The sequence below is a fragment of the Pelodiscus sinensis genome, chromosome 5 (assembly GCF_049634645.1).
Source record: "Pelodiscus sinensis isolate JC-2024 chromosome 5, ASM4963464v1, whole genome shotgun sequence".
Lineage (NCBI taxonomy): Eukaryota > Metazoa > Chordata > Testudines > Trionychidae > Pelodiscus > Pelodiscus sinensis.
This window is the reverse complement of record NC_134715.1, coordinates 51,746,153-51,771,860: the sequence shown is the minus strand read 5'-3', so window position 1 is coordinate 51,771,860 and position 25,708 is coordinate 51,746,153. Positions and strand designations below refer to the sequence as shown.

General features: G+C 39.4%; 1 protein-coding gene across 5 annotated transcripts in view; it reads left to right on the top strand.

Annotated features, from left to right (window-relative positions):
• The window catches only part of SLC10A7 (solute carrier family 10 member 7), a 203,083-nt gene that overhangs the window by 143,104 nt on the left and 34,271 nt on the right, over positions 1-25,708 (top strand). For 4 of the 5 annotated variants that reach the window (XM_075929996.1, XM_075929991.1, XM_075929990.1 and 1 more), the window contains 4 exons: positions 7,672-7,755; positions 18,186-18,351; positions 21,435-21,486; positions 24,150-24,223. In XM_075929996.1, the coding sequence (XP_075786111.1) occupies positions 7,672-7,755; positions 18,186-18,351; positions 21,435-21,486; positions 24,150-24,223 (376 nt within the window). Of the gene's footprint in view, positions 1-7,671; positions 7,756-18,185; positions 18,352-21,434; positions 21,487-24,149; positions 24,224-25,708 lie in introns of those variants that run through there. The other variant, XR_012904144.1, reaches the window with a different exon arrangement.

The window sequence follows — 25,708 nt, the reverse complement described above, 5'->3', positions numbered from 1 at the left end:
GTGGTCTTTCCCCCTGCTCAGATGTCCAGTTCTCCTCTTCCTTGGATGTTCCTCTGCCACTAGTAGCTCTGGTCCTGCTGGTAATTGCTAGTTTCTCTCCTACTAGTTGCTACAATTGCCGGTGCTTGCTAATGGCTTCAGTCTGTGCCATCTTATGCAGCAGTTTTCACTTGAGGAGACAGCTAAGGCTCATCCTCCCTTTTGTCCAGGTGACTTCTAGGCATCCAAGCTCTCCTTTACAATGAACTGTCTAGACACCTATAGAGCATTTGAAAGTAGTGGAGGAGGTGTAAGTGCCATATAACCTGCCAGCTCTCCTCATGCTACTAGGAAATAGAGATGAAAAATACCATTTAATCAGTTAACCAGTTAAATGTTACGTTAACCAGTTACCCACTTAACTGGGATTCTGTGGTTGAGCCCCATGGCATGGGGCAAAGAGCCCAGCTGGGCTGGAGTGTCCCCTTGGCATGGTGTGACACAGCAAGCCTGGCCAGACAGGAGCAGACCCTCTGTTCACATCAGGCAGGGGCTGCGCAAGCCCAGCTGGGCTGTCAGTTAACCGGTAACATCCTTCCTTGAAAGAGTTCTGCAGAGCAGTTCAGGAGCTGTTTTTTTATTTTTAGCCCTTCACACCCCAGTAACATAATCAAATAGAGTCAACTACGGACAGCAGGCCAAGCCATCTTGGATTCCAAAGGGAAGGGAAAAATGGTTATTCTGGGATTTCTTTTGTTGTTGACTAATACAAAGAGTTGCCCTTGCTATGTCCTTGCTAAAACACATTTGGATTTTGTAGTATTCTACCAGTGAAATAAAAATATCTATGGGGCTGGTGAACGGGGGAGCGGGAGTGTATATTAGGATTTATTTTCTCTTTTTTTTCTGTGTGAGAATTGCTCAACTCATCCCTGTGATATAAAATACATGTCACAATACTTGGAGCAGGTTAAGGAGAAAGAGAAGGCTAGTAGGTACAGGACTTAGTCCTACTGGAAAATCGGTTCTTTGTCTACCTTGCTTAATTGGCCCCATCCTTTTCCTATCTCCTGTTGCACTACCCTCCTCTTTCATTGTGTGATGGGACTGACAACCAGAAAAAAAATCTTCAGATGAGAGCGTGATAGTGGATGGGACCTCTGAGGCGATACAGTCTGGACTAGAAAGGGTGATCTAATGCAAAGGGAAGCAGTGTTTCCACACACCCCAAGTAAAGCATATATTTAAAAAGACAAGTCGCTAAGACCGTGGTCACCACCTGTTGATAGGGAGGGCTCAACCAGTCGATTGCGAGGCATTCGGGGGCCTCCCATTTCTCCCCACCCCCAAGAAGCCCCACTACCTACCTCCAGCGACAATAGAGGTAGTGCCAGATTCCTGCGGGGATTGAAGGAAGTCCGGCAGCTGCAAGCCACTTCCGGGGTTCAGGAAGTGCGCCTGCTGCTCTCCCTTCCTCAAACAGCTGGCATGATACCAGACCCAGGTCTGTCGCATGCCAGGGACTTGTTGCACGGAGGGGGGAAGGAAAAGTAGGAGTCCCCAGAGGAGGCGCTTGCTGGGACTTCCCTCCTCTGTGTGGGAGGGAAGGGGTAGGAGTCCGGGGGGAGGTGCGTGCCAGGGACTCCCTGCCCCCACTGGCACCCTGTCCCCTTCCCCAGCACCCACTAGCACTGTTCCCCAGTACCATGTCCCCTGCTCCCACCAGGACAGTTGGGGCTTGGGGGGGTTGGAAGAGTTCTTGTTTTGCATCTCACTTATGTGGCCACAACTGACTTTTCTGTGGGTCAGTGTCCCCCTGACTCAAAACAGGTTCCCCGCTGAAAACTTGTGTTAACGTAATATTTTATTTAAAAATGATGCCTGGCCAACAAACTCCCAATTGGGGCCAAGCCCCCATCTGGCCGCAGCATCATAACACTCCTGCACCACCCCACCCCTGACCCTAGATCTGAGCCTATCATATACTGGAACCCCTGTCCTGGACTTTTCACATCCCCAAACTCCTGCACCCCCACATCCTCAGTCTTCTGCCACGACACTCCTGCACCATCCACACACTGCAAATCTGTGTCCTGAGGCCATCATACTCCCAACCTCCCTGCCGTAAGCCCCTCACATACCCCAACCCAAACTCCTGCACCCTCATATCCACAAGCCTGTGGCTTGCTCAGTACCCCAACTCGCCACCTGACCCCAACACTCTCCACCCTGAAGCCCCCTCCCCGAGCCAACATCCCCTTCTCCATCTCATCCTGCATCCAAAGTCCCTCCCAGAGCTTGCACCTCTCACCCCTTCCCACACCCAAATCCCTCATTCCCACCCCAGAGCCCATACATCCTGTCTCAGCCTAGTGAGGGTACAGCTAGACTGCAGGTGTTTTTCCGATATTCCAGAGGCATCCCGGAAAAACTCTTCCTTGTCCAAACATGCTCTTTCGGTAACCACTGTATTCCTCATACAACGAGGAATAAGGGGGCTTCCGAAAGAAGGGGTTTTTCTGACATTTGGCCCAGTGTAGACAGGCCAAATGTTGGAAAAACTTCTTCCTAAAGAAGAATTGGGGGGGGGGGAAGCAGCGGTGTAGCCATACTATGAGAGTGTATAAGGGCTGGGGATAGCAAGTAATGGAGAGGGGGAGAACGGAGAGGGTGGACATTCAAGAAAGAGGTGGAGTTTTGGGGAAGGGATGGGGTAGATCTTGGCTTGTTCTGCCATTTAAAAAAGTGATCTTGGGTGTAAAAAGGTTGGAGACCACTGCGCTAAGAAGCCTGAACTAAAGGTGGCAAAGAGAAGCTTAAATATAAAATAACCTCAAACTAGAACTCTTACTGACTCTTCCAGTCATCTCTTTTTTGTACCGTCTTCCCCTCCTTGGTAATCTTTGGTGGGGCTTGCACAGATTCTCAGAGTGCTTAGCAAGGGAGAAGGCTCAAGCTGGCTAGCAGCATACTAATAAAGTCCAAGAACACAGCATGGAAAAATATGTTAAGTACAAGAAAATGCTGTAGAATAGAGCTTGGAGTATCTCTGAAGTGGACTCAATATGGACAGCAGATGTGGCACTGGATGGTAATTTGGTACGATTAGCAGGAGGTGTTTCTTGCGAGTCTGGTAGTTATGGATGTATCCTCTACCTTGGGGAGGACACCCCAGCTGTGATATCTGCCCTGGCAGCTAGAAAAAAAGAAGATTGACCAGCTGGCATGTGGAGGTAGGATAGGATTGGAAGTGCAGAGTGCTTTCATTTTCATGCAAGGCAGATTTCTTTGTATAACAAAAGTTAAACATATCCTGTCACTTCAAGCTTAGTCAGTGAACTCTAAACAAATTCACTAAATAATTTGGCAGGTGTTGTTAAAATTAGCAGTCTCTGGAGCAGAAAGTTATAGGGCTGTAGTATCAGGAACATTGCAGGTCAAGTTTAAGTACTTCACCATGACAGGACTGTGTGGAGAAACTTGCTTGGAATTTGCTCCCACTATGGCCTGACCCTGCAAATCCTTACTCCTGTGTTCATTCCTTACTCATATGAGTCGTCCCATTGTCACTATGAGACTATTTAAGTGAATAGGGACTACTCAAATTAGTCCCCTTGTCTGATTCTAGTTAGTAGTATGAGCCTGTACTGTTAATGAGAACCATATTCAGACATAGATATACAACAGAGCACAGTTTATACAGTATATGTAAAGAAAATGCCCATTCAATAAAAATCACATGCAAGTGCAAAGAATTAAGGTTTGAAAATGAAATAGTGACACATCGCTTTTCAATATTGTGATGTGACAAACTTATGATGAGATGTGATTAAATGCTAAGCTTTATTTCCACAATTTATTTTCTGTTTAATGTATTACATAAGTGATAAGAAAATCCAATCACATTTGTACAGCTATAAATACGTGATTGATAATTTGCTTCTTGCCAAAGTTACTGAAGAAGTGTTCCTTCTACATGGCTTTCTCAAAAAAAAAAAAAAGGCGGGGGGGAGGGGAGAGGTCATCCTTAGGTGTTGGAATTATGATGTTAAAGAGAGTATACAGCCGGTCACTCTGTCATTAATGTAAGATTTGTACATAGTTAAATGCCCTTTTTTAAAGGTGAATGGTTTTGTGTGTTGGTTTTCAGTTTTTTTGTCTGTCTTTGAAATTTTGTTTTATAGTAACGAGGGGGGTGTATTCTGGTTATAATAAAAGCTGAAGCAAATGTTAGCCCATCACAAAAGAGAATACCTGATTTTTAAGATTTGGACCTGTTTGATTACCTCCTTTTTCATTTTTTATTTTAGTTTAGCTCTCTGTTACTAGATGAGGGCACAGTTGCCAAATTACAATAAAGTCTGAAAACAACAAGTGCTGGTGATCACATAAGGAACATGTTCTCATGAGATTTCCATCTAATTTTGCATACTATGTGTGTCCAGATAATTTTAGTAAGGTTTATATCAAAATCTGAATAGTCTCAGATTCACATGTCAGTGTCCATATTGTGTCAGGAGCTGAAAAGTGCACTTGTCCTAGACATATCCCCCTTCCTCCTGTTTTCTGTATCCACTAGACATAGGTTCAGGAGCAGAACTTCAATGGAATTGTGATAATTTACACTAGCTGAGGATCTGACCTGTTGTTTTTAAGGTTATAGGCTTCTGGGACTTGACCCTGGCAAAACATAGCATAACAGTGACATCATAGAGCGGGTAAAGAAAACAAAGAACCAGGCATCTATTTTTGAGGAAGGAATTAGGGATGTAAGTGACTAGCCAAGTCATTACTCAACTACTTGCTCCCTTCCCCCTTCCTGCTTCTGTATGAGGCAGCAATGGCAAGAAGCAGGAGCCAGCTTTGGTTCCCCCCAGCACGGTTTCCAGGGGAGGAGAGGCAGGGGACACAGAGGCTGTAGCGGGGGACCTGGCATGAGCTGGGACTACTTCAGTCCTGGCTCATGCTGGGTCCCTGACCGCTGCACCTCTGCTTTTTAAAAGGAGTAAGTGCAGCGGGGACGGGGACCCAGCGCAAGCCAGGACTGAAGCATTCTGGGTTTGTGCCAGGTTCCCCCACAGCGGCTCTGCTTTTTATAAATGTAGTAAGAGGCTCCTACTACTTTTAAACTGCAGAGCCGCAGTAGTGGTAGCGAGAACCCCCACACTCATTTATTGGTGAATTGAGTAGTCAGTGGAATTGCCATTGCCTACTCGATTAGCTAATTAAACACTAAACATCCCTAGAACGAATTAGGGATGTAATAATGTAGTCGATTAAATGATTAATAGATAAGCAGATGCTTACCAGTTAATGCTATTGATGACATGCAAGCTCCACACTCCTTCCCCAAGGCTCTGCAAGTACATTTTTTAGCAGGCTGACCAACAGGCTGGCTCAGTCCAAGCTTGTGCTGAGTCCTGGCAGCAACCCTGCTGCAGCTCTGCACTATTAGGGAATTGCGGGATTGATGCTGGGACTCAGTGCGTGCTGGGACTGAGCCAGCCTGCCCGGGTGCCAGCTTCCCAATTTCTTATTAATGCAGAGCCACAGCAGAGTCAACGCTGGGACCCAGCGTGAGCCAGGACTGAGTGCTTTCACTGCTAACCCTTTTTGATTTTTGTCATCTTAACATCCTTAGAAGGAAAAATGGCAGCACCCTGAATGGGAAAATGAATGCTACCACCACAACCACCTATGTATGAATAAACGGCATTAGGATACAAGCAGGGCCAAGTGCATGCGCTGATCAAAAACAAGGGGTGTCAAAGTGGTTAATCACTTGAATGGTGAAAAAGCTGCATTTTTTAAACTCTGGTTTGGAAGATTATTGCTATGTATAAAAGAATTGGTTTCTCATAGATAAATTTATTTTGTGATGTAATTCCCTTTAAATCTCCCTGCCCTCACCAGCTATATTTCAGTATCCTTTGTCTAAAAAACTTGATGTCTGTGCTGACGAGTCCACAACAGTTTTTAATCTGTAGCTTAAAATTGCTTTAACATGCAGATTCTGGCTTGGAAATGCTACATTGGAAGTAAGAGTTTGAAGAGTTGGCAAAGATGTAGCAATATTTCCCTTTGGCGGACACCTTTTGCTTCTTGACTTGGAAATATGATTATACACTCTGGCTACGTCTACACTGGCATGATTTTCCGGAAATGCTTTTAATGGAAAAGTTTTCCATTAGAAGCATTTTCGGAAAAGAGCGTCTAGATTGGCAGGACTCTTTTCCGCAAAAGCACTTTTTGTGGAAAAGCGTCCGTGGCCAATCTAGACACGCTTTTCCGCAAAAAAGCCCCGATCGCTATTTTCGTGATCGGGGCTTTTTTGCGGAAAACAAATCTCTGCTGTCTACACTGGCCCTTTTGCTCTAAAGTCTTTCGGAAAAAGACTTTTGCCTGAATGGGAGCAGCATAGTATTTCCGCAAAAGCACTAACAATCTTACATGAGATCGTCAGTGCTTTTGCGGAAATTCAAGTGGCCAGTGTAGACAGCTGGCAAGTTTTTCCGCAAAAGTAGATGATTTTGCGGAAAAACTTGCCAGTCTAGACACAGCCTCTATGTAGTTGACCTAAAACTTTCAAATATTCTCTTAAGCTAGTGAATCTTTCACACAAATACAGCGTTGCCACTGTAAAATTATTGTAGCCTCAAGAAGCAAAGTAAATAGTCTTGGATTCCTGACCACCCATTTTGATTTAGAACTCCATTGGAGTAAATCCCTGAAGCTGCTTTTAAAGTTCTAAAATCTTTATTTTCACTTGACAAAGTTTGTTTGAAAACTTTGTAGTTTGTTTGAAAATATAGTAGTTAATGCTCTTAACTCCTCAGCCCAAAAATGGTGCCAAAATACGTTTTTAAATCCTGTAAACCTTTTATGGCTTTGAAGTTGCTACAGGGATCAGTAGAAGAGTAGAACCATCATAGAAACTTTGAATGTGTGGTAAGATTTTGGTTAGTCTGTGATGAAGTTACTGCAAGGAGTCAGGGCTCTACCTCTATTTCACATTCGCCTAAAATTGAAGGTTGAGAGGTTTATGTGTAAAAAGTGTGAAATTCCCCCTTTGGAAAATAGTCTCCCTGATACTGCAATCCCATGCGAAGTCACAGGTAGAAGCATCTACATAGGAACTCATGCAAACCAGGAATGTGCCACAGCAGCCCATCTCTGTGCCACATCCAAATTGATTGATATAGAAGGAACCAGTGGGAGTTACACAGGGAGATATTCCAGAATAGCTATTACTGGTCGACTCTGCATGTGTATGTTTTCATCCTAAAATAAGAATTCCTTGTTCCAGGTTGACTAATCCACTATGGTAGTGGAGTAAACTAATACTGGATAAAGCACTTCTATTCAGGAATAAAAGCATTCACAAGTGCTATTCAGGCATAGTTCATACCTCTAAATTCATACCTACCCTGTTCTAGATTAATTTTTTTATGTAAATAAACAATGGCAGAATTGGGGTTTTATAATCTAAACTCTTCTGGCAGAGACTGTCCTTAATTTTGTAAATTGTGAAGCACCACATATCTTAATGGGGCTTAACAGTTACACACGTAAAATTATACATTAGGGCATCAATCTGTATAAGTAAATATTGCAGATCTTTACTACCAAGTTCAAAACAGATGTTAAGGAAAAGTTCAATATTAACAATGTATTTTTATTTTTATTTTGTAGCTTGGATCATCCTCCTCTGTTCCTTTTACATCTATATTCTCTCAGCTGTTTATGACTGTTGTAGTTCCTCTCATTATTGGACAGGTATGTCTTTTAAATATACATTTTTTTAAAAGAATAAGATAGAGGGTCGTCTTAAAGATAAACTGTCAACACAGTATGCTGCCATGTGGGACACAACCTCAGCGTAATGGAGTCCAAGATCACAGAGAAGATACTACAGTGCCCCCTGTAGCCACACTGATCTTTGTTGAGATTGAGCATCTGACCCTCACGGTCACAAACATGCACTATTGTGTATCGAGGAGTTTGTGAATATAAAATGCTGGAAAAAAAGCAGCCCAGATTGAGAAACTTGCAGCCCAAGGCAAAAATGAGCATTGAGAATGAGTTCTTTTGTCCTATGCCCTTTACGTTATAAGATGGAACAAGTTCTACCTGTGTAATGGCTACTGCTAATTATATTAATTAAAAAATTCTATGTTAAAAGAACTTGAAGGTGATAAAGTCAGGCCCTCAAAAGTTAGAAAATGCCAGAATTAATGCTGCCTATGATCTTCTGTATACACAGTGTAATAAAAACTTTAATTGTGTGATCACATAAAAAAATTTTCCACAGAACCTCTGCCTCATTTAGAGTACATGATGGGTGGCTCAGTGAATGAGCATCTGTTCAATATTTCATTTATTATATCATTCAGTGTGAGGCCCTTCCCTTTTTTACAGCATACAGCTTACCCTTGGACTGAAAACAGAATTAATTTCCTCCTGGGCTTTTTTATTACACTTGTCACTGTAGTATCTGGGTGTTTCCCAAACATTAGTGAATATTTGAACAACCCTGTGAGCCAAGGAGATTTTATCTCCATTTTATAGGCAAGGAACTGAGGCACACAGATTTTTGAGTACCCAAATTGAGAGACCCACAGACAGGGAAACTGATAGACTTGCCAGGCCCCTGGGCAAAGTGTGTGGAGGGGCCAGCTCCGTGCTTTTGGAAGGGGTGGGATTGGGGCAACCAACCATCAGCACTGCCTGGAGTACACCCACTTTTCCCTCACCAGCCTTCAATGCTTCCCAGAGCATGCAGCACGGCACTCCAGTGGTGATTTAAAGGGCCCAGGGCTCCCAGCTACCACTGCCTCCTACAGAATTGCTGGACTCCAGGTCAGTTGCCCCCTTTGCAGCCCTCAGTCAGTGGACCTACATATAGACTGATTTTTCAGATTACTTGCTATTTTTATAGCAATTTATGCATTGAAAGCACAACTCTCATTGACTTCAATTGCAGTTCTGACCACTTAGCCCTTTGCAAATCTGACAAATGATGCCTCATGGTAGACACTCAGAAAGCAAAGAACATGCAACAACTGGCCATCTGTGGAAAAGTTTAATTCAAGTGACTTGTCCAGCATCACATGGGAATCTATGGCAAAAGCAAAGAGAATCCAGGGGTATTCAGCTGAATTACACATGAGAGTATCTCTTTGTTTTTCCTGCAGTCCGCTTCCTCTTTCACTCTACATTTTCCAATTTTAGCAATAAACATTGACAGGAGTCATATAGAAACCTTCCTACACAATTCTGATTCATTTCCTGAATACTGTGTATCCTGTTCATTGGCATCTTTGAATTTTTGAGCACTTAACTTTGCAGCCTTAGCTTTCTTTTAATATATACTTAATGTAATTTCCTATGTTTTCAAAAACAAACTGCAAAAAAAAAAATCCATCACATGGAACCATGTTTCTGACCCTCACCTGGGTCATCAGCAGGGTTCAGATCCTTAGATCCACAACACGGAACTCAATCACTTGAGCTAACTGATTATCTGGTGGCAGCAGCAGGCAGTTATCCTCCATCCTGGATCTCACAGAAGAGCCACACTTTGCAAGTGGAATGCACAGCTATTTTCTAGCAATCCGAGGGCTGTTGAGACTCAGGAATCTGGGGATGAGTTCCAGGTATAGGAGGGGAGTGTGCTGTAGTGGTTATACACTCTTCTGTCCCTACACTTCTAATCTTCAGCCTCTGTCTTCATTTTGGCTCTTGTACCCTCATCACCACCCTCTATACCACACTCCTTTGCATATTTGAATAAGCCTGCTTCCTCTTTTTCCTTCATATGTTCCTTGGGTTCTAGTTGGGAAGGAGAGGTGATTGAGAACATGAGAAGCAGTCTCTTTGCCTCTCGTTTCTGTTGTACAGCATCACAGCAGTCCCAGCAGTGCATGTGTAATCCAGTCAGCCTGCAGGAGTTGTATGTGAAAGGAGGGTGCAGATGGAATCTTTGAAGAATAACTTTTACAGCCCTAACAAACCTCTGCTGAGAAGGTGCCAAGTGTGATGTTTTTCGTATACTTATAACTTGGTCATATTTGAGCAGCCTTTCACTAAGACAGCGCAAGGCACACCCTAGACACCAGAGCATCCCTTCTGCCAAGTACCAAGGTCCTGCTTTAACATGTGGAGGCTTAACTAGAACTTCTCTCTGTATAATAAATAAACCTGACAAAAATAGCATGGCTTTCCCTAATTTCAGTCTCAGAAATGGCTCAACCATTTTGGTTGAAGTTTTCAAAAAAAATCCGCCTCAGGCAAACATGTGGCCTGTATCAACCCAAACAGTTAAAGTTTAGCAATGATAAAAGCAAATGAAAATGGGACCTTAGAAACTATTTTGCAACCTTAACTACAAGGGCTTGTCTATGTGGCCAATTACTGCCCAAGAAGCAAGATAGTGTATCCTGTAGCACATTAGCATACTGCACAGTAACATCCCATGTGGACACTGCTACAGCTCAGTGAAAGTCCCAGAATGCAGCTCGGTATACTACTGCATGAAAGTGTAGTATGGCAAGTCATACTTTGGAGCTTCAAGTGTACTTAGCAGTGCTCATATGAGTTATTGCTATGTGGCAAGCTGGCATTCTGTAGATTCATACGCTAGCTTGCTGCACAGTAACTTGCAATGTAGACAATGTAAATCATTTTACAAATATTAACTGAATTTTAAGGCTAGCATAGAGTGCCCCGTAAAAGGTTCTAGGGAGGCATTCTGGTTTGATTAAAGTTAAGATCTTGTGGGTCTTGTATAGTAATAGTCGCTACTGGAGTCAATGAATACTGATCCCCTGCCATGTGACATAGATATAACTTTTTGTAACCCTGACCATATGGCATGTCAGAAGACAGGAAGTAGACTCCAGATTCAGGAAAATACATAAATACATACTTTAAGCATGAAACTCAAATCATTAAGGTCTATTAGGCTGCTTAAAGTTGAACAGATGCATCAATGTTTTTTCCAATGGGGCTATAAAGAGAAACCCCTATTACTAGCATTCCTGTGTCAGATCTTTATTACGTGTTGTTAGAATTAAATGAAAGCTTTCATAAAAACGGAACAACCAAAATCTTCAGTCCTTCAGGGACCCAGGAAAAAATGTAAAAAGGGTATTGCAATATTCCAGTGTGGTGGGAAGGAAGTATTTCACCAAAGCTAAATAGAATGAAGTCCTCCACAGCACTACATGTGGCAGGCTGAGACATTTTTGTAGGCATCTCTAGAGGATTGCTAAGTGTTAAACAGTCATTAAAATTTTCAAAACGACTTTGATCCATGCACAAATATTGCTCAGGAAAGATGCATTGTTTTACAAGAAACTGCCAGGTGAGATGATATATCCCAATAGCAATTAATTGAAGTTTTGTCAGACCGAAGAGATGAAGGCTATCCATTGGGAATGCTCTACCTTTAGGTCTACTGTGTGCATACTGAGGATTGTTAGTAGCTTTAGTTACTGATGTTAACTTAGTGAGTGTGTAGGGAGATACAGTCTAGGTAGCCAGGACCAGAAAATATACATAAGATTTTATAGCGCAATATCAACACCTTGAATTGCACCTAGAAATCAATATGAAACCAGTGCTAAGTGAAGTGCATCAGAAAGTTTCTCATGGAGCATTTTTCTATTGGAAAATGCCGATTCATCAAAATTGAAATATTGCGCGAGAGTGTAACAATCTCACCGGGCTTATTTGCAATGGAATTGCCTGCCAGGCAAGTTTCTGCTGGAAAACAGCCTCATTTCCTGCCAGCTCACCTGCTGGGCTTCAAAACTTGCAACCACCTCAGCAGCTCAGAGTATGTCTATACAGCCCATGGAAAAGAGTTCCCAGACTGATTTGAGAGATGCATTCCAGAATTCTAAAAATAGCAGTATGGACAGTGTTTTGAGATTGCAGGTTAGGCTGGAGCTTGAGTGACTTAGTGGGGCTCATGCTTAAAAACAGCTGTGTGGACAGCACTTTGAAGTTCTTTATAGATTCTGGTCAATATGCAAGTTCTAGCTCAGTCTAGGACTTGGACTCTGAAGCCTAAGAAACTAAGTTGAGTATGTCACTGGGAGGCTTGCTGGCACAAGCTGCAGACATATGCTTCCAGGGCTTCCGTGCTTCTGGCTCTGAGGCAGTCTGTAAGGTGGTCTGCCCTGAAATGGTGCTCTTAGGGCTTCCAGAATCCCTGAGTTTCATGACTCATTGCAGGGCATCATTGGAAATATTTTGAAAATATTTAAATGAAATGTCATATTGATTTTTTTCTAAATAACATTTTGAAATTCCTGTGGGGTGAGAGAATTTGACATTCCGCTTTTCATTCTGTTTTGAAACAATTGTTGTTTTTTAATTTTGGGAATTTCCTGTGGAATCAGAATTCTAGTTTTTATCCAGCTCTAATGTTAACTACTCAAGCTGTCTAATAATGCACTGGCTGTCCTGTAATTTTCAAGTGTTTTTCTAGTGTAAAATTACTGTACTACAGTCTGGAGGTCAAAGGAATGCATAACTCTGGGCAGTGAAAGTAGTGACAGATGACCATTTGGTGCACTGTGCATTGGAAACCTTTTGAAAGTTTTGGCCACAGCATACATAGGTTAACAAACAAGAGGATCACTAATAGCTACTTATTTTAAATAACAGAAATTGAGTCTGGATTTTAAAAATCTATTAAAGTTGTATATTGTTAAGAACATAACATTGAGCATATGGGTTTGGGAATTGTCATATTAGGGCATAGTAGTGATGACTGGAAAAGTGGACCATATTAGTCATCTTTTGGCAATATTTTAATGAAATCATCCATGAGAGACTGGATCTTCCAGTAGAGTTCACGTTAGTCTTATCCTTGAGTGCTATAAAAATGGTTTATAGTTCACAGCTCTGTAATTTGTGTGTCATAATTAATAGTCAATATTTGTGTAACATGTTTATTTTTTGGTCTTGAGGATCAATAATTTAGAACCTGAGATGTATTCCCCCTATTGCATGTGCTTATAGGGAGTTAGAAAACACCTGCTATATAAGATCTTTATATAAACATTGTTTTCTCTAACAGTATTACAGATCTCATATAGCAGGTGTTTTCTAACTCCCTATAAGTGCAGACAAATCTCAGGTTGTTATAAATTATTGATCCTCAAGACCAAAAAATAAACATAACGTTAAAATAATATTGACAGTTGATTATCTCTCTCACACACGCATGCACATGCATACACATATAATATGTTATAGTGTCCTGAAGTTCTTACATTTCTTTCATATTCTGGTCAATATAGCACAGTGCTATACTGCATTTGATCTGATTATTGAAGGTTGATAGTCATGAACTACAGTGATGTGTGAAGATAATTTTTGCCTTCATTACAGTAGGTGGTAAGTACTTTTACACTGACAACTCAAGTTTTGATCACTCCCTAAGCAGCTTCGTCTTGATTTTCAGTTTTGGGAGTTTGGCCAAAGAACATTGTTTCTTTGTTTGTTCCTTTTTTTTCCTTCTAAAAGTGACAGATAACAGAAACAATGGTTGCTGCTGCAATATTTCCTTTCCCAACTCTGCAGATCTTTTTTCTTTACGCCTAACTGCTTATGACAGATTTTTATTTTATGTTTTTGTATTAGAGTGATTTATGATTAAATGTTAATGTAATAGAATTTTCACTGTGCTTTCATTATATTCTGCTAGTTTGAACATTTTTTCAAAGCAGCACACCAAAACCCACTGTTTTCTATGAATAAATAATAAAAAGCGTGTCTGTACATTATCATTCATGCATTCTCCAGTTGGCCCATCAGTGATTTGTCTGCCAGCATAAAGTGGGCACTTCATATTAAACAGACCTTAACTGAAGCTGAAATTCATGTTATAATTTCAGCCGTTCTTTTCCACAAATCCATAGAATGAGGTTAGTTGTGTAAGTGTGCAATAATGTTTCATGGAACCTAGTGAACAAAAAAGATCTGTGATATGTTACAAGTGGAGTATTTTGGATCTGTCTTCTGCATCCTTGTTAAGACTATTCAGCAGGAGCTTTGCCAACATCTAGAACATGTATCTATAAACATAATTTTAAAAGGATGCTGCACTGATACATGAGCCACCAAATGAACTGAAAATAGGAATCTTAGCAGTAAAATTTTGACTACGGATACTTTTAAGGAACAATCTATAATGGTAAGGAAGTTGGATACTGTAACTAGTGAAGAGAGGTACAAAACATATGGGATGAAAAATCTAAATTAAATGTAATCTAATTTAAAATTGGTTAAAATGAAAAAAACAAAGGTTAGAGAAATTTTCATCTAAAGAAAAACTTTATCAAATAGATTATATTGGTAATTTAAGCCCACAGAGAAGTGGCCTTATTGTTATTATAACCAAACTGCAGGTGAGTTGCAGGAATGATGGTCTGGGTGAACAATACTATTGAAAAGCCGGTGCAGAAAATTCAGATGACAAGGATTCAGATCATTATTCACTTTCTTCTGACACTTAACTTTAACAAGTAACAGCACAAATTCTACACAAATAAAAAGAACAAATATATACTTACCCATTAAATGTCATAGGAGTATTTGTTGCCAAATGCAGTTATTTTTTAATTTTAAGAAAATGACCGTTTTAAATTGCTCAAAATTTTAGTAAGTAATCTTTAAAGCATTTTCCATGGAACCCAAGCTAAATGGAAAATAGAATATTGACTGACTTTGAGAGAGTTTTTGAACGAGAACTAAGACATGAAAGTAAATTGATTCACACATTTTAAATCACTTTTAAATTTCCAGTTCACAGGTAATAAGAAAAAAGCAAGAGCCTGGTAAACATTTAGTTCTCTCGTTAAAAAAATTAGCATTTCTCTTTATCCATTTTTAGGACAGGACATTAAAACATAATTTGAGCTCTCTAATAAAGGACAAGTAACTTAACTGCCATTTTTTAAAATTCTACTACAGGCAGTCCCCGGGTTACATACAAGATAGGGACTGTAGGTTTGTTCTTAAGTTGAATTTGTATGCAAGTCGGAACTGGTACATATTCTAGGGGAAACTCTAGCCAAACATTTCTCCAGAGCTCAGTTTTATTCTCCCACACCTCACTTCCCTCAGTCTTTTATTCTCAAGCTGAGGTGTCTGCTGAGAGAAGCCGCTCCTCATCTCCCTGATCTGCTGAGGGGGGCGCTAGCTTCGCGTCTCCCTGGTCTGCTGGGGGGAAGCAGCTAGTGCGGGGTTGCCTCACCCCGTTTGTAAGTAGGGATCCGATGTAAGTCGGATCCATGTAACCCGGGGACTGCCTGTATAAGGACCACAGCCTTGCTGCAGGAATGCATGAATTGGTATGTAGCCTGAGGGTGGGCAAGGCTGCGGCCCTCATAGTAAAACACAGGAATTAACAGAAACACTTGTTATAAAAACAAAGATTCTGATCCTGTAAAGGGATCTTCTCTGGGTCCCATTGAAATGAATGGAATTTGGCACCGAAGGAAGGACCCACTAATGTGGATTAAAGTTGCAAATAAAAATGCTATCTTATTGCCATCACTTTGCAAGAGAAGGCATGGTGAGATTATTAGACTGTTGTGCAGTATTTTATGCTTCACTTTGAAGAGAAAGCTTTTGAAGGCAAAGAACTCATAAAGCATAATTTGAAATTACAGTGGTATTATTATTATTAGCTATTATATTTAATGGTTCTACTGAAACAAAAGGGAGAATTCAGAATTCTAGGTTTAAAGAGAGAAAGTGAGTAACAAGAAAAATCATCTACTGGATTTGGAGTTAACAATGATCCAGTATTTTTGGGTAAAGCACAAGAAGGGAATAAAACCTCACACTCTCAATTGAAAGGTTAAAGTCAAAGTGTTTTAGAAGGTTTAAAGGAGGATCTCTGATTAAAACAGTCTTCTTTAAATCCCCTAACACTAGGTATGATTAGAAGGTACAGTCTGCTTTGTGTGATGCTGTAACTGATGAAATATTTGTTATGTGCATAATAGAAAATGTTATGTGACTATACAACCATTTCCTCCATTTCTTTTATTTTATTAGGGTTTATACATCTTAGTTATAGATATCTGTATGAAACCTATTGTACAAAGTTTTTCTGTTGTATTACAAATGTCAAGGAAGGCTCCATTTCTGTATGGTGTGAAAAATACAATATATCTAATTAACTTCAATTAATGACAAACAGTAATGGGACACATAAATTATTCCTGAATATGACAGCCATTTATGTATTAGCTTGTATATCCCCCACTTGTGAGGGAGGTGAGTCGAGCTACATTTCACTAACAGATCTCACTAAATATATGGGCCTTTGCCCACGAAAGCTTATGCACAAATAAATCTGTTGGCCTTTAGGGTGCCTCTGGACTCTTTGTATGTCTTTTTATCATAGTCGAGGTCCAGGTCAGTTACCTAATTCAACTAGCATGTATGTGGTCTTCGGTAGCTTTTCTTTTTCCCATGAAGAAAAGAAGGAGAACTTGTGTATTTGTTTTGTTTTGTTAGAGGCCAAAGATCTTGCCTTTGCATATTTGGTTCCAGGACTAGAAAGATACTTTTGATGTGATCTGTTTCGCAATGAAAGTATCCTAATTAAAATTTCATAGGCCATGTCCATCAGCTTCAGAAGAATGGTTGTTCTCATACAGTGGCTTTAAAAGAATTTATTAACAGGAATTTTGATTGTCCTACCATTAAGATCCTCTTCAGCATCTCCAAAAACATAGCCGTAGTATTGAACCGTATTCCCTCTTTTACATTTGTCAGGCATAAAATTCCAGGTTTGTGAGTTGCAAGTAAGTCTTGAGAATATATTACTGTGCAGTTTCCCAGAAGTCTTCTCTTTTATGTCAACAGAAAATTTGGAAACATCTTAAGATGTCAGTCTTTAATTAGCATCAGCATTCCTGCACTCCACCTTCAAAATTCTTAAAATATATGTCCTACATGTAATTGATCAAATTTACTTTCCTAAGCCAATGTAGAAGGAGTTTTTTTAGTACTTTCCTTACTGAGGGATCTCAAGCACTCTGGGAAGGTGATGAGAGTGACTGACAGAGCTAAGAATGATGCACCAGCCTTGGCAGCTGGCATGTGGAAAGGACTTGTGCTGCTGCATTGATTTTAATTTTGAATACCTGTAAAATGTTGTGTCTTAAGTCAGTAGTGGTGATGTGTATTAATAGTATTGCAGTAGGGAGGTAACATGATACTTTTAGCAACTTACCATTGCAATACCCCATGATATTGCATTATAATTTCTAAAAGAATATGGTAACACAGGGTGAGAAATCAGGTAATTCAGTAAAACCATATAAAGTAATGCAGAAAAAAAAGTGGTTCACCAGGTAGACCTCAGATAGATATGTTGTCCGAACTGATACTCAGTTCAATTTGATATAATTTTAAACTTTAAGTTACTTTCACTTTTAAATTTGTCTCTAAAACAAAATCTTGCAAAACAATTTCAGATTCAATTTCCTGAAAGTAGAAAAGTTACACTAAGCAATGTACGTTTGTTCATTTTTATGTGTTAATTCTGATATTCTAAAAGCATGCAAATGGCATTTGTCTTTAGATTTACAAAAACTGTATATTCAGAGTTTGAATTATTTAAACTCCCACAACACATGCACTTTTGCTTTTCAAGCATGAGTTATAATTTAATTAAAAACTTCTGGTGCATCGCTAGCTATTTAAATATTAAAATGTTCCATGGATCACTTTCGATTATCTACCATCATGAAATTCCTGAAGATGTCAGATTTTTAAGATTCCCAAAGTTGCACTTGGAATTGTCTGTTGGTGCAAAGGGGACTGTGATAATTACATACATCCATTAGTATCAGCAGAGGAGATAAACTTTGGGGAGGCTTAATGGGAATGTCTCAGTGACAGCTAGCAAAGAACATTTGGCATGATTAAGGATAGATTTGAATGTACTTGAAAATATACTCTCATTATGGATGCCCAGTGGAAGTTGCACTACAAATGTTAAATTCCCCAGAAGAAGAGTTGTGTGGCAGGGAAGCTTTGAAATCCACTGTGGCCATCATCCGAATTATTCTCTTCTCTTTATGTCTTTCTGCTGTCAGATTCATTTTGTGATGCCCAACTTGCTCTCTGCATCTTTGAAAAGAGGCAACTTGTTGATTTCTGTGTTTCAGATTGTCCGAAGACGCATAAAGGACTGGCTTGAGAGGAAGAAACCTCCATTTGGTGCTATCAGCAGCTGCGTGCTCCTGATGATCATCTATACAACATTCTGTGATACTTTCTCCAATCCAAATATTGACCTTGATAAATTTAGCTTGATTATAATAGTATTCATAAGTAAGTTCAGTTTTAAAATATACTTTTTATCACTTATTAGTCTCTCGTGTGTAGTGAACAGCATGTACTGGAAGGAAAAAAGAAGGAAATATATTTAACTGCTATGGGGCTAGATTTTTGTATTTTTAATGCATCTCCCAAGCAGGAAAGATAAAAAAAATTCCTAGAGGCTGAATACTTTTAGGATGTTAAGTAAGCAGCTACACTAATAAAAGTATGACTCCTGCTATTGTATGCATTTGATATTGCTCAGAGTAGCATTTCCTTTTTAAAGTAAGAAGTTTTCAAATATCAATGTCCATCTTATTGAAGTTGTATCTATTAAAGGGCAATTTCAGTTGATTTGGCACTCCTCATTGAAAATGTAGATTTCAGTTGGAGCTATTATTGACAGAAATTTATGTTAACAGCTTATAAAAAGCTGATTTTTACCTTTCTTACTGAACTATAAATCTTGAAAATATTGGAATTTTTATGTGATATATTTTCTGTGGTTGAAGAAAATTGTTAGAAAGTACATTTTAGATGTCTTCTACTTTTTCATCAGATTTAAATAATATATTTGAGAGAACAGTGTCCTGGTATCCATCAGGTAAAAATACATTACACGATCATTAAAAACCAAAACAGCTCAATCACCTGTTACCTCCCCACATATTCTTTAATTATTCATTTTAAATACTTAACGCAGAGTAAGGTTTACACTGTCTTTCTTTAGCAGAGGCCCCCAGCTAGTGCAACCGTGAAAGTGGGCAGCAGTGGTTGGGAAAGGCGGTTGGCCCAGATGCCAAGGACATTCATTGATTCAGCATACGTATGCTGACAGGCCTTCTCTGTAGTCCTGAATACAGCTTAAATATCACCCTCCACTGTCAGATCCCCCAGTATCACCTACCTTCCCAGTAGGTGTAATCCCGCACTATTACCCTGCACAGCAGATCCATTGAAGTCAATAGGACTTTTGCCTTTTACTACATTTCTTCTTGCATCCTGGGTTGCAAAAGACTACATGCTCTTCAGTCAGTCTGTCACCTGACATACAAAAAGGAAATAATTTTTTTTCACTTGAAAGTAAACAGAAAAAAACAAGCTCATCTATGAAAAAATTAATAATTCCATATCTGTTTAAAAAAACTCAGTTCATAATAAGTACATCACTGAATTGAATAATGTTTGAATTTAGTAAAAACTGCTGAGTTTGCTCTGGATTTTTAGATAAATCCTGATCTAATCTGTGTTTTACATTTCTCATGGCCCTGTTTTGTAAGGTTGGGTTTTGTACCCCCTTTCCCACAGTGTTCATCCTGCTGTGGCTGTTTTCCCACAGTGGATAAGTTGTGGAACACTGTCAGCAGACAAGCACTATATATATGTAAAACACTAACGATATTTGCTGCCAATACAAAATAATAAAATGCTTGTATAATCAATAGTAAACTGTAGAAGTGACATTGTAAAGTGAGAACAAGTAATAAGAGTATGCATTGAGAGAGATTTTTCAAAATTGTTGAGGCAAAAATATAAAACTCAAAAAGAATTCAGATGAAGGATATGTATGCCAAGAGGAATATTCTCCTCTCATGATGTGCTTGTAACTTCTCATGTACGAATCCATTCAAATAGAGAGAAAAAACATAAATTCTTAGTTAAAATGTAAAGAAAATAAAAGAAAAACATTGAATAAAAGATACTCATGGTCCACTGACAGCAAAACTATGGAGGTGAGAAACAGGCAAATCTGCTTTGCAAACTATGCTTCCTTAGACTGTTTATGCAGTCCAGTTGCTTTCATTGCTTTTCTTGTCATTTACGTCAGTGTTCTTAAAGATTGTTCTGTTTGTGCCACATTCAGGATAAAGAACAATTTCCAGTATAACATTGTGTTTCTTAAAACTAAAAATAATCCAACTTCATTTATTTTTTGCCTGTTCTATATTTATTCAGTTCCATTGTGCATAACTAAGCAATGTGCACCTTGACACTTGTAGATACATAATTTGCTAAAGATAAAAAGCATGTCTTTATTTCTAACGTTGAAAAATAAGAAAAGTTGATTAGATGAATGAGAGAAATTGTCTACAAATGACTTCATTGGAGTCATTGGCCATGTGCCATGTTATTTCAGTGGTGAATTTGGCCCGAGGTGTTTAAGAGGAAAGCGTATTTATTATTCTCCAGATTACTGTTTTATGGTAACTTGTATGTTAATATTTTAACCTCAATAGCATATTCATAACATAGCACTGGTAGCAACATTGGTTTTAATATAACTATTTAAAAAAGAATGTGTTTTCTATGCATGTTAAATTAATGCATTTATGCCAAAGAAAAAATTATTTATAATTTTGTGACAATTATTTGATTACTTAATTTGTGATGTAAGTGCCAAATGAAATGTGAGGCAAAAATGTATGTTACTAGTCCAAATCCCTCCTGAAACAAGCAGCATGCTCTATATGTATATGTCTCCTATAATGCCTGTTAACAATTATGGAAAGTACAAGCATTTCATTGAGAGGGAAATATACAACGGAGTGTATACAGGTTTGTGTGTGCAGTATTCACACTTACACATGATTTTTGCAATAAGTTAAGCAGAGATGGGCTAAATTAAAGTATCTAGCACCTCTAAAGTGTGTCAAAAGATTGCATTATGTCATCACTCCTGTAAACCAATACTATGGGAATGGATGCATGGCATTCACCAGTCAACTTTTCTGTCAGTGAAACATCATGGCAAGAAGTACCTTATTTTCAGGAAGTACTTCTGCAAGGCCATGTCTACACCACAGTTAAGATCGAAGCGGCCACAGTCAATCTTCTGGGGTTCAAATTAGTGGGTCTAGTGAAGACACTCTAATTCAAATTGGGAGAGTGCTTCCATCGATGCCAGTAATCCTGCTTCTATGAGGAGTAAGTAGAGTGTTTAAAACTGAGTGATTTGCCCCATCCCTATGTATCAGATATATATCTTTAGATCCCTTATGCAATTTTAAAAAGTATGTATACAGTATACAGGACAGTGGTTTGTGTGAATTTTATGTTTACCATGTAAACTTAAATTTCACTTGTTTTTCTTTCAGTATTTTCAGTTCAGCTGAGCTTCATGCTTTTAACATTCCTCTTTTCTACAAGGTGAGTGGCTTAGAATGTTTTGAGCAGACGTACAGTATAGAATGTGTATATTTATTTATTTATGCATACATTTGGGGCGTGGTCCTGAAAGAATCCTAGAATCATAGAATAATAGGACTGGAAGGGACCTCGAGAGGTCATCGAGTCCAGCCCCCCGCCCTCAAGGCAGGATCAAGCTCCGTCTACACCATCCCTGACAGATGTCTATCTAACCTGTTCTTAAATATCTCCAGAGAGGGAGATTCCACCACCTCCCTTGGCAATTTATTCCAATATTTGACCACCCTGACAGTTAGGAATTTTTTCCTAATGTCCAATCTAAACCTCCCCTGCTGCACTTTAAGCCCGTTACTCCTTGTCCTGTCCTCAGAAACCAAGAGGAACAAATTTTCGCCTTCCTCCTTGTGACACCCTTTTAGATATTTGAAAACCGCTATCATGTCCCCCCTTAATCTTCTTTTTTCCAAACTAAACAAGCCCAGTTCATGAAGCCTGGCTTCATAGGTCATGTTCTCTAAACCTTTAATCATTCTTGTCGCTCTTCTCTGTACCCTTTCCAATTTCTCCACATCTTTCTTGAAATGTGGCGCCCAGAACTGGACACAGTACTCCAGCTGAGGCCTAACTAGTGCAGAGTAGAGTGGCAGAATGACTTCACGAGTTTTGCTTACAACACACCTGTTGATACAACCTAGAATCATATTTGCTTTTTTTGCAACAGCATCACACTGTTGGCTCATATTCAACTTGTGGTCCACTATGACCCCTAGATCCCTTTCCGCCATGCTCCTTCCTAGACAGTCGCTTCCCATCTTGTATGTATAGAACTGATTGTTCCTTCCTAAGTGGAGCACTTTGCATTTCTCTTTATTAAACTTCATCCTGTTTACCTCTGACCATTTCTCTAACTTGCTAAGGTCATTTTGAATTATGTCCCTATCCTCCAAAGAAGTTGCAACCCCACCCAGTTTGGTATCATCTGCAAACTTAATAAGCGTAAAGAAGGGTGACTTCATTCTAGGGATGTAACAGTGTAGTCGATTAACCAATAAGCATAAGCTCATATGTTAATGCTATAGACTACACGCATCTCCCTCCCCCCCACTCTTGCCAGTAAATTTGTTAGCAGGCTGGCCAGCAGCCTGGCTTCATTTTGGCTCGCGCCAGGTCCAGGAGCTCAGGGCCCGCCGCCCCCCCCTTAGACAGGGGCTGCTGGCACCCCACACTGCTGCCTCTTTGTCAGAGGCAGCCGCACTGGGCTACAGGCAGCCGGTCCACAAGGGGAGCTAGTTTTTAAACTGGCTCCCTTCGTGGACCAGCTTCCACCTAGCACCCTGCACAGCTGCCTCTGATACCTTGGCTGCCAGCCCCGCACCCCGGGGACTATAGAATAGTTGACTAACGGATAAGAATCCATGAGGTTACTCAACTATTCAGTTAACTAATATTTAACATCCCTACTTCATTTTAACACTTGATGCTTTTGCTGCATCTCCCACCATTAGCATTGCAGAGGCAACACAGCTAACGAAGAAGGAGCTGGATTCTGTTTCTTCTTGTGCATTTTCTACAGAACTGGTAATGAAGTTCTACTCAGTTACTCCTATTGTAGGCAATGGATTTGCATGGGTGTCACAGAAAGTATCATTTGTCCCACAGAACATTTTCTACATTGAACAAATTTAATATGGAAATTCCCGAGACAGTGGGCTTTGAAATGATGCTGGGTGCAGCTGAAGTGGGAGGGAAAATAAAATGACTGCAAATCATCTTTCCATCTTCTCCTATCCTGGCACCAGCCGAGCGTTTAACTGGTCACTGGTATGAGTTAGAGCAGCCATAGTTCTGCTCTAAGTTCTGCTGCCTGCAGCAGTCTCTTAAGGCACCATTCTACCAACTGGGAATTGCTAGAGGGCAGCATATTCTGGTTATGCCCCCTGCCTAAAACATGTGGCATAGAACCAGCTAGAGACATAGGGCATCTTTAAGTGCCTTTTGTAATGCTGGCTCTTTCCTGGACCACAGATGTGGCCCAGTTGTAGAATCTCACAGTGCAATTTTACAAGAACTTGAGTAGGATACTACTTAAACTGTATTATAAATACAGTTCTAGAGTTTCAGGAAAAGCTATTTCCCATTTGGTTTGAACGTATGACCTCTTCTGGGCAAACATATGTCTCTGTTGGTCACTTTTCCAACCTTACCACCTTATTTTTGTCCTATAAACCTCAAGCCTAGCTTCACTCTCGATAGACAGAAATGTGTCCTATATCTCTGTACACATAGCTATTATACTCTCATTTCAGTATACTATTTGGATGATAAATGTTAAAAGCACTAAGAAAATAAACTGTTTGTTGGTCAGTTTTTACAAAGGGAAATTGGCCACTAATGCAATACAGAATATATGTAGCCGTAACCTTGGATAGATTTAAGTTGTAGGAATTTACCCAGGACAGAATTTGTCACAACTAAGAAAAAAAACTGTTTAAATAAAAACCAAACTAAAACCACACTACTGTGCACCTGTGGGTAGAATTATTTATGTCAGTAGACCTGATCAAAGTGTTATGAATACGTGTATGGATACTTAAAATAGCACATTTGATCGATGATGTTTTAAGCAGATTTTGCTAAAAGATTATTAAAACTTCCTTTTCTAGGAACATCTCTGGTTTCACACCAGCAGACACGGTGGCTATCATTTTTTGTTCCACACACAAATCCCTCACCCTGGGTAAGTCATTACAAGAGATCAAGTTTTCAGTGCAATCACAGGAATCATTGTATTTTGCTTTATTAGAAAAAGTTACTTTTTGTTAAATCAAAGTAGTATTTATTTCAGAATGGCAAGCATGTGAACAGCACAGTACTAATATTGGTATATTAATGGTAATGTTTTTGCACGGTATAAATAAATGTTTATTAAAAAGGAGACAGCACAGTTTACTCAGCTGGGAGTTCAGTAGTTGTACTGCAGTGCCATTAATCAGTTCATATTTTAGAGGGAACTACTTCATTTTCTTCTTCTGATGTTCTTTTACTCTAATCCAATATTGATAAAGTTTGAGGTTCCATTACTCATAATGTTCTGAGTTATTCCTGCACTATCACCCAAGAAAGATATTGCTCAGAACTGGTTAACATTTGCCATGCACAAAGCATTTAACATATTCAGAAATAGATCACTCAGGGCAGTTCTGTTTTCTGCTTAGTTTTAGCAGCTTCATTGTATTTATCTGAAGTCTGCAGCGTCTTTGAATTGTGTGTTTTATTTATTGCAATTCATTATTCAAAAACAGTTATTGAAATATTTTTCTTTTAAAATGATGAAAAAGCGATAATAAGCATGTCTTATGGAAACTTACAAAGTACAATTAAAATAGTTATGTTCAGAGTGTCATTATAGTGCATGATAGTTCTCTTATACTGGTCAATCAGTGGGACTATTGGGAGTTGTATATTATCTCATTTCTTTCCAAAACAGGAAAATGTTTGTTTGATAAACTACGGCAAATTTTATTGAGTATATAACTATCAAAGATAAAGCTTTATTTATTAAATGGAGTTGGATATATCAGAAGGAACATTCTTAACCATTGAGTAGCATTTCTATAGTTACATTTTTATATACAGAAATATTTATATGGATTTCTTTTAAACTGCCTTAATACTTTGAAATCGTTTTTAGTAAAATCAGTTTGCATTGTTTGGGGTACAATTTCAGACAAAATATAGTAAATGTGACTCCTGTTTTATAAGTAACAGTACAGAATAACGTGTGTAATTATACCAAGTTACCTACAGACTGAGAGTACAACTATGATATAACAAAGACCACTAGTTTCAACTACCTAAGAATGTGTAGTTATTTTATTATTTTTTCTTGAAAATATGATTTTGTGTGTAGACTGTACACACTTATGTAACTGCTGTGCAAACAATATCATTGCAATATGTGCTTAACCATGAGAAGTCTCCTTGGGATTGCCTTCACCCAGAAAAAATGAGGAATCTGTTTTATTCTGTCGCTAGTTTTCATACTAAATTCTCCAGCATAGCTGTGCCTATATCACACATTGCATACATTGAAGTCAGTGCTCCTTCTCTCCATCCTTTTCCCCACTAGCTTGTGATTCAGTCCCCATTATTTTACATATATTCTCTCTGAAATTACCTGGTTCCTAGATCCTAGTAGCAGCAGCTGAATTCAAAGCAACTG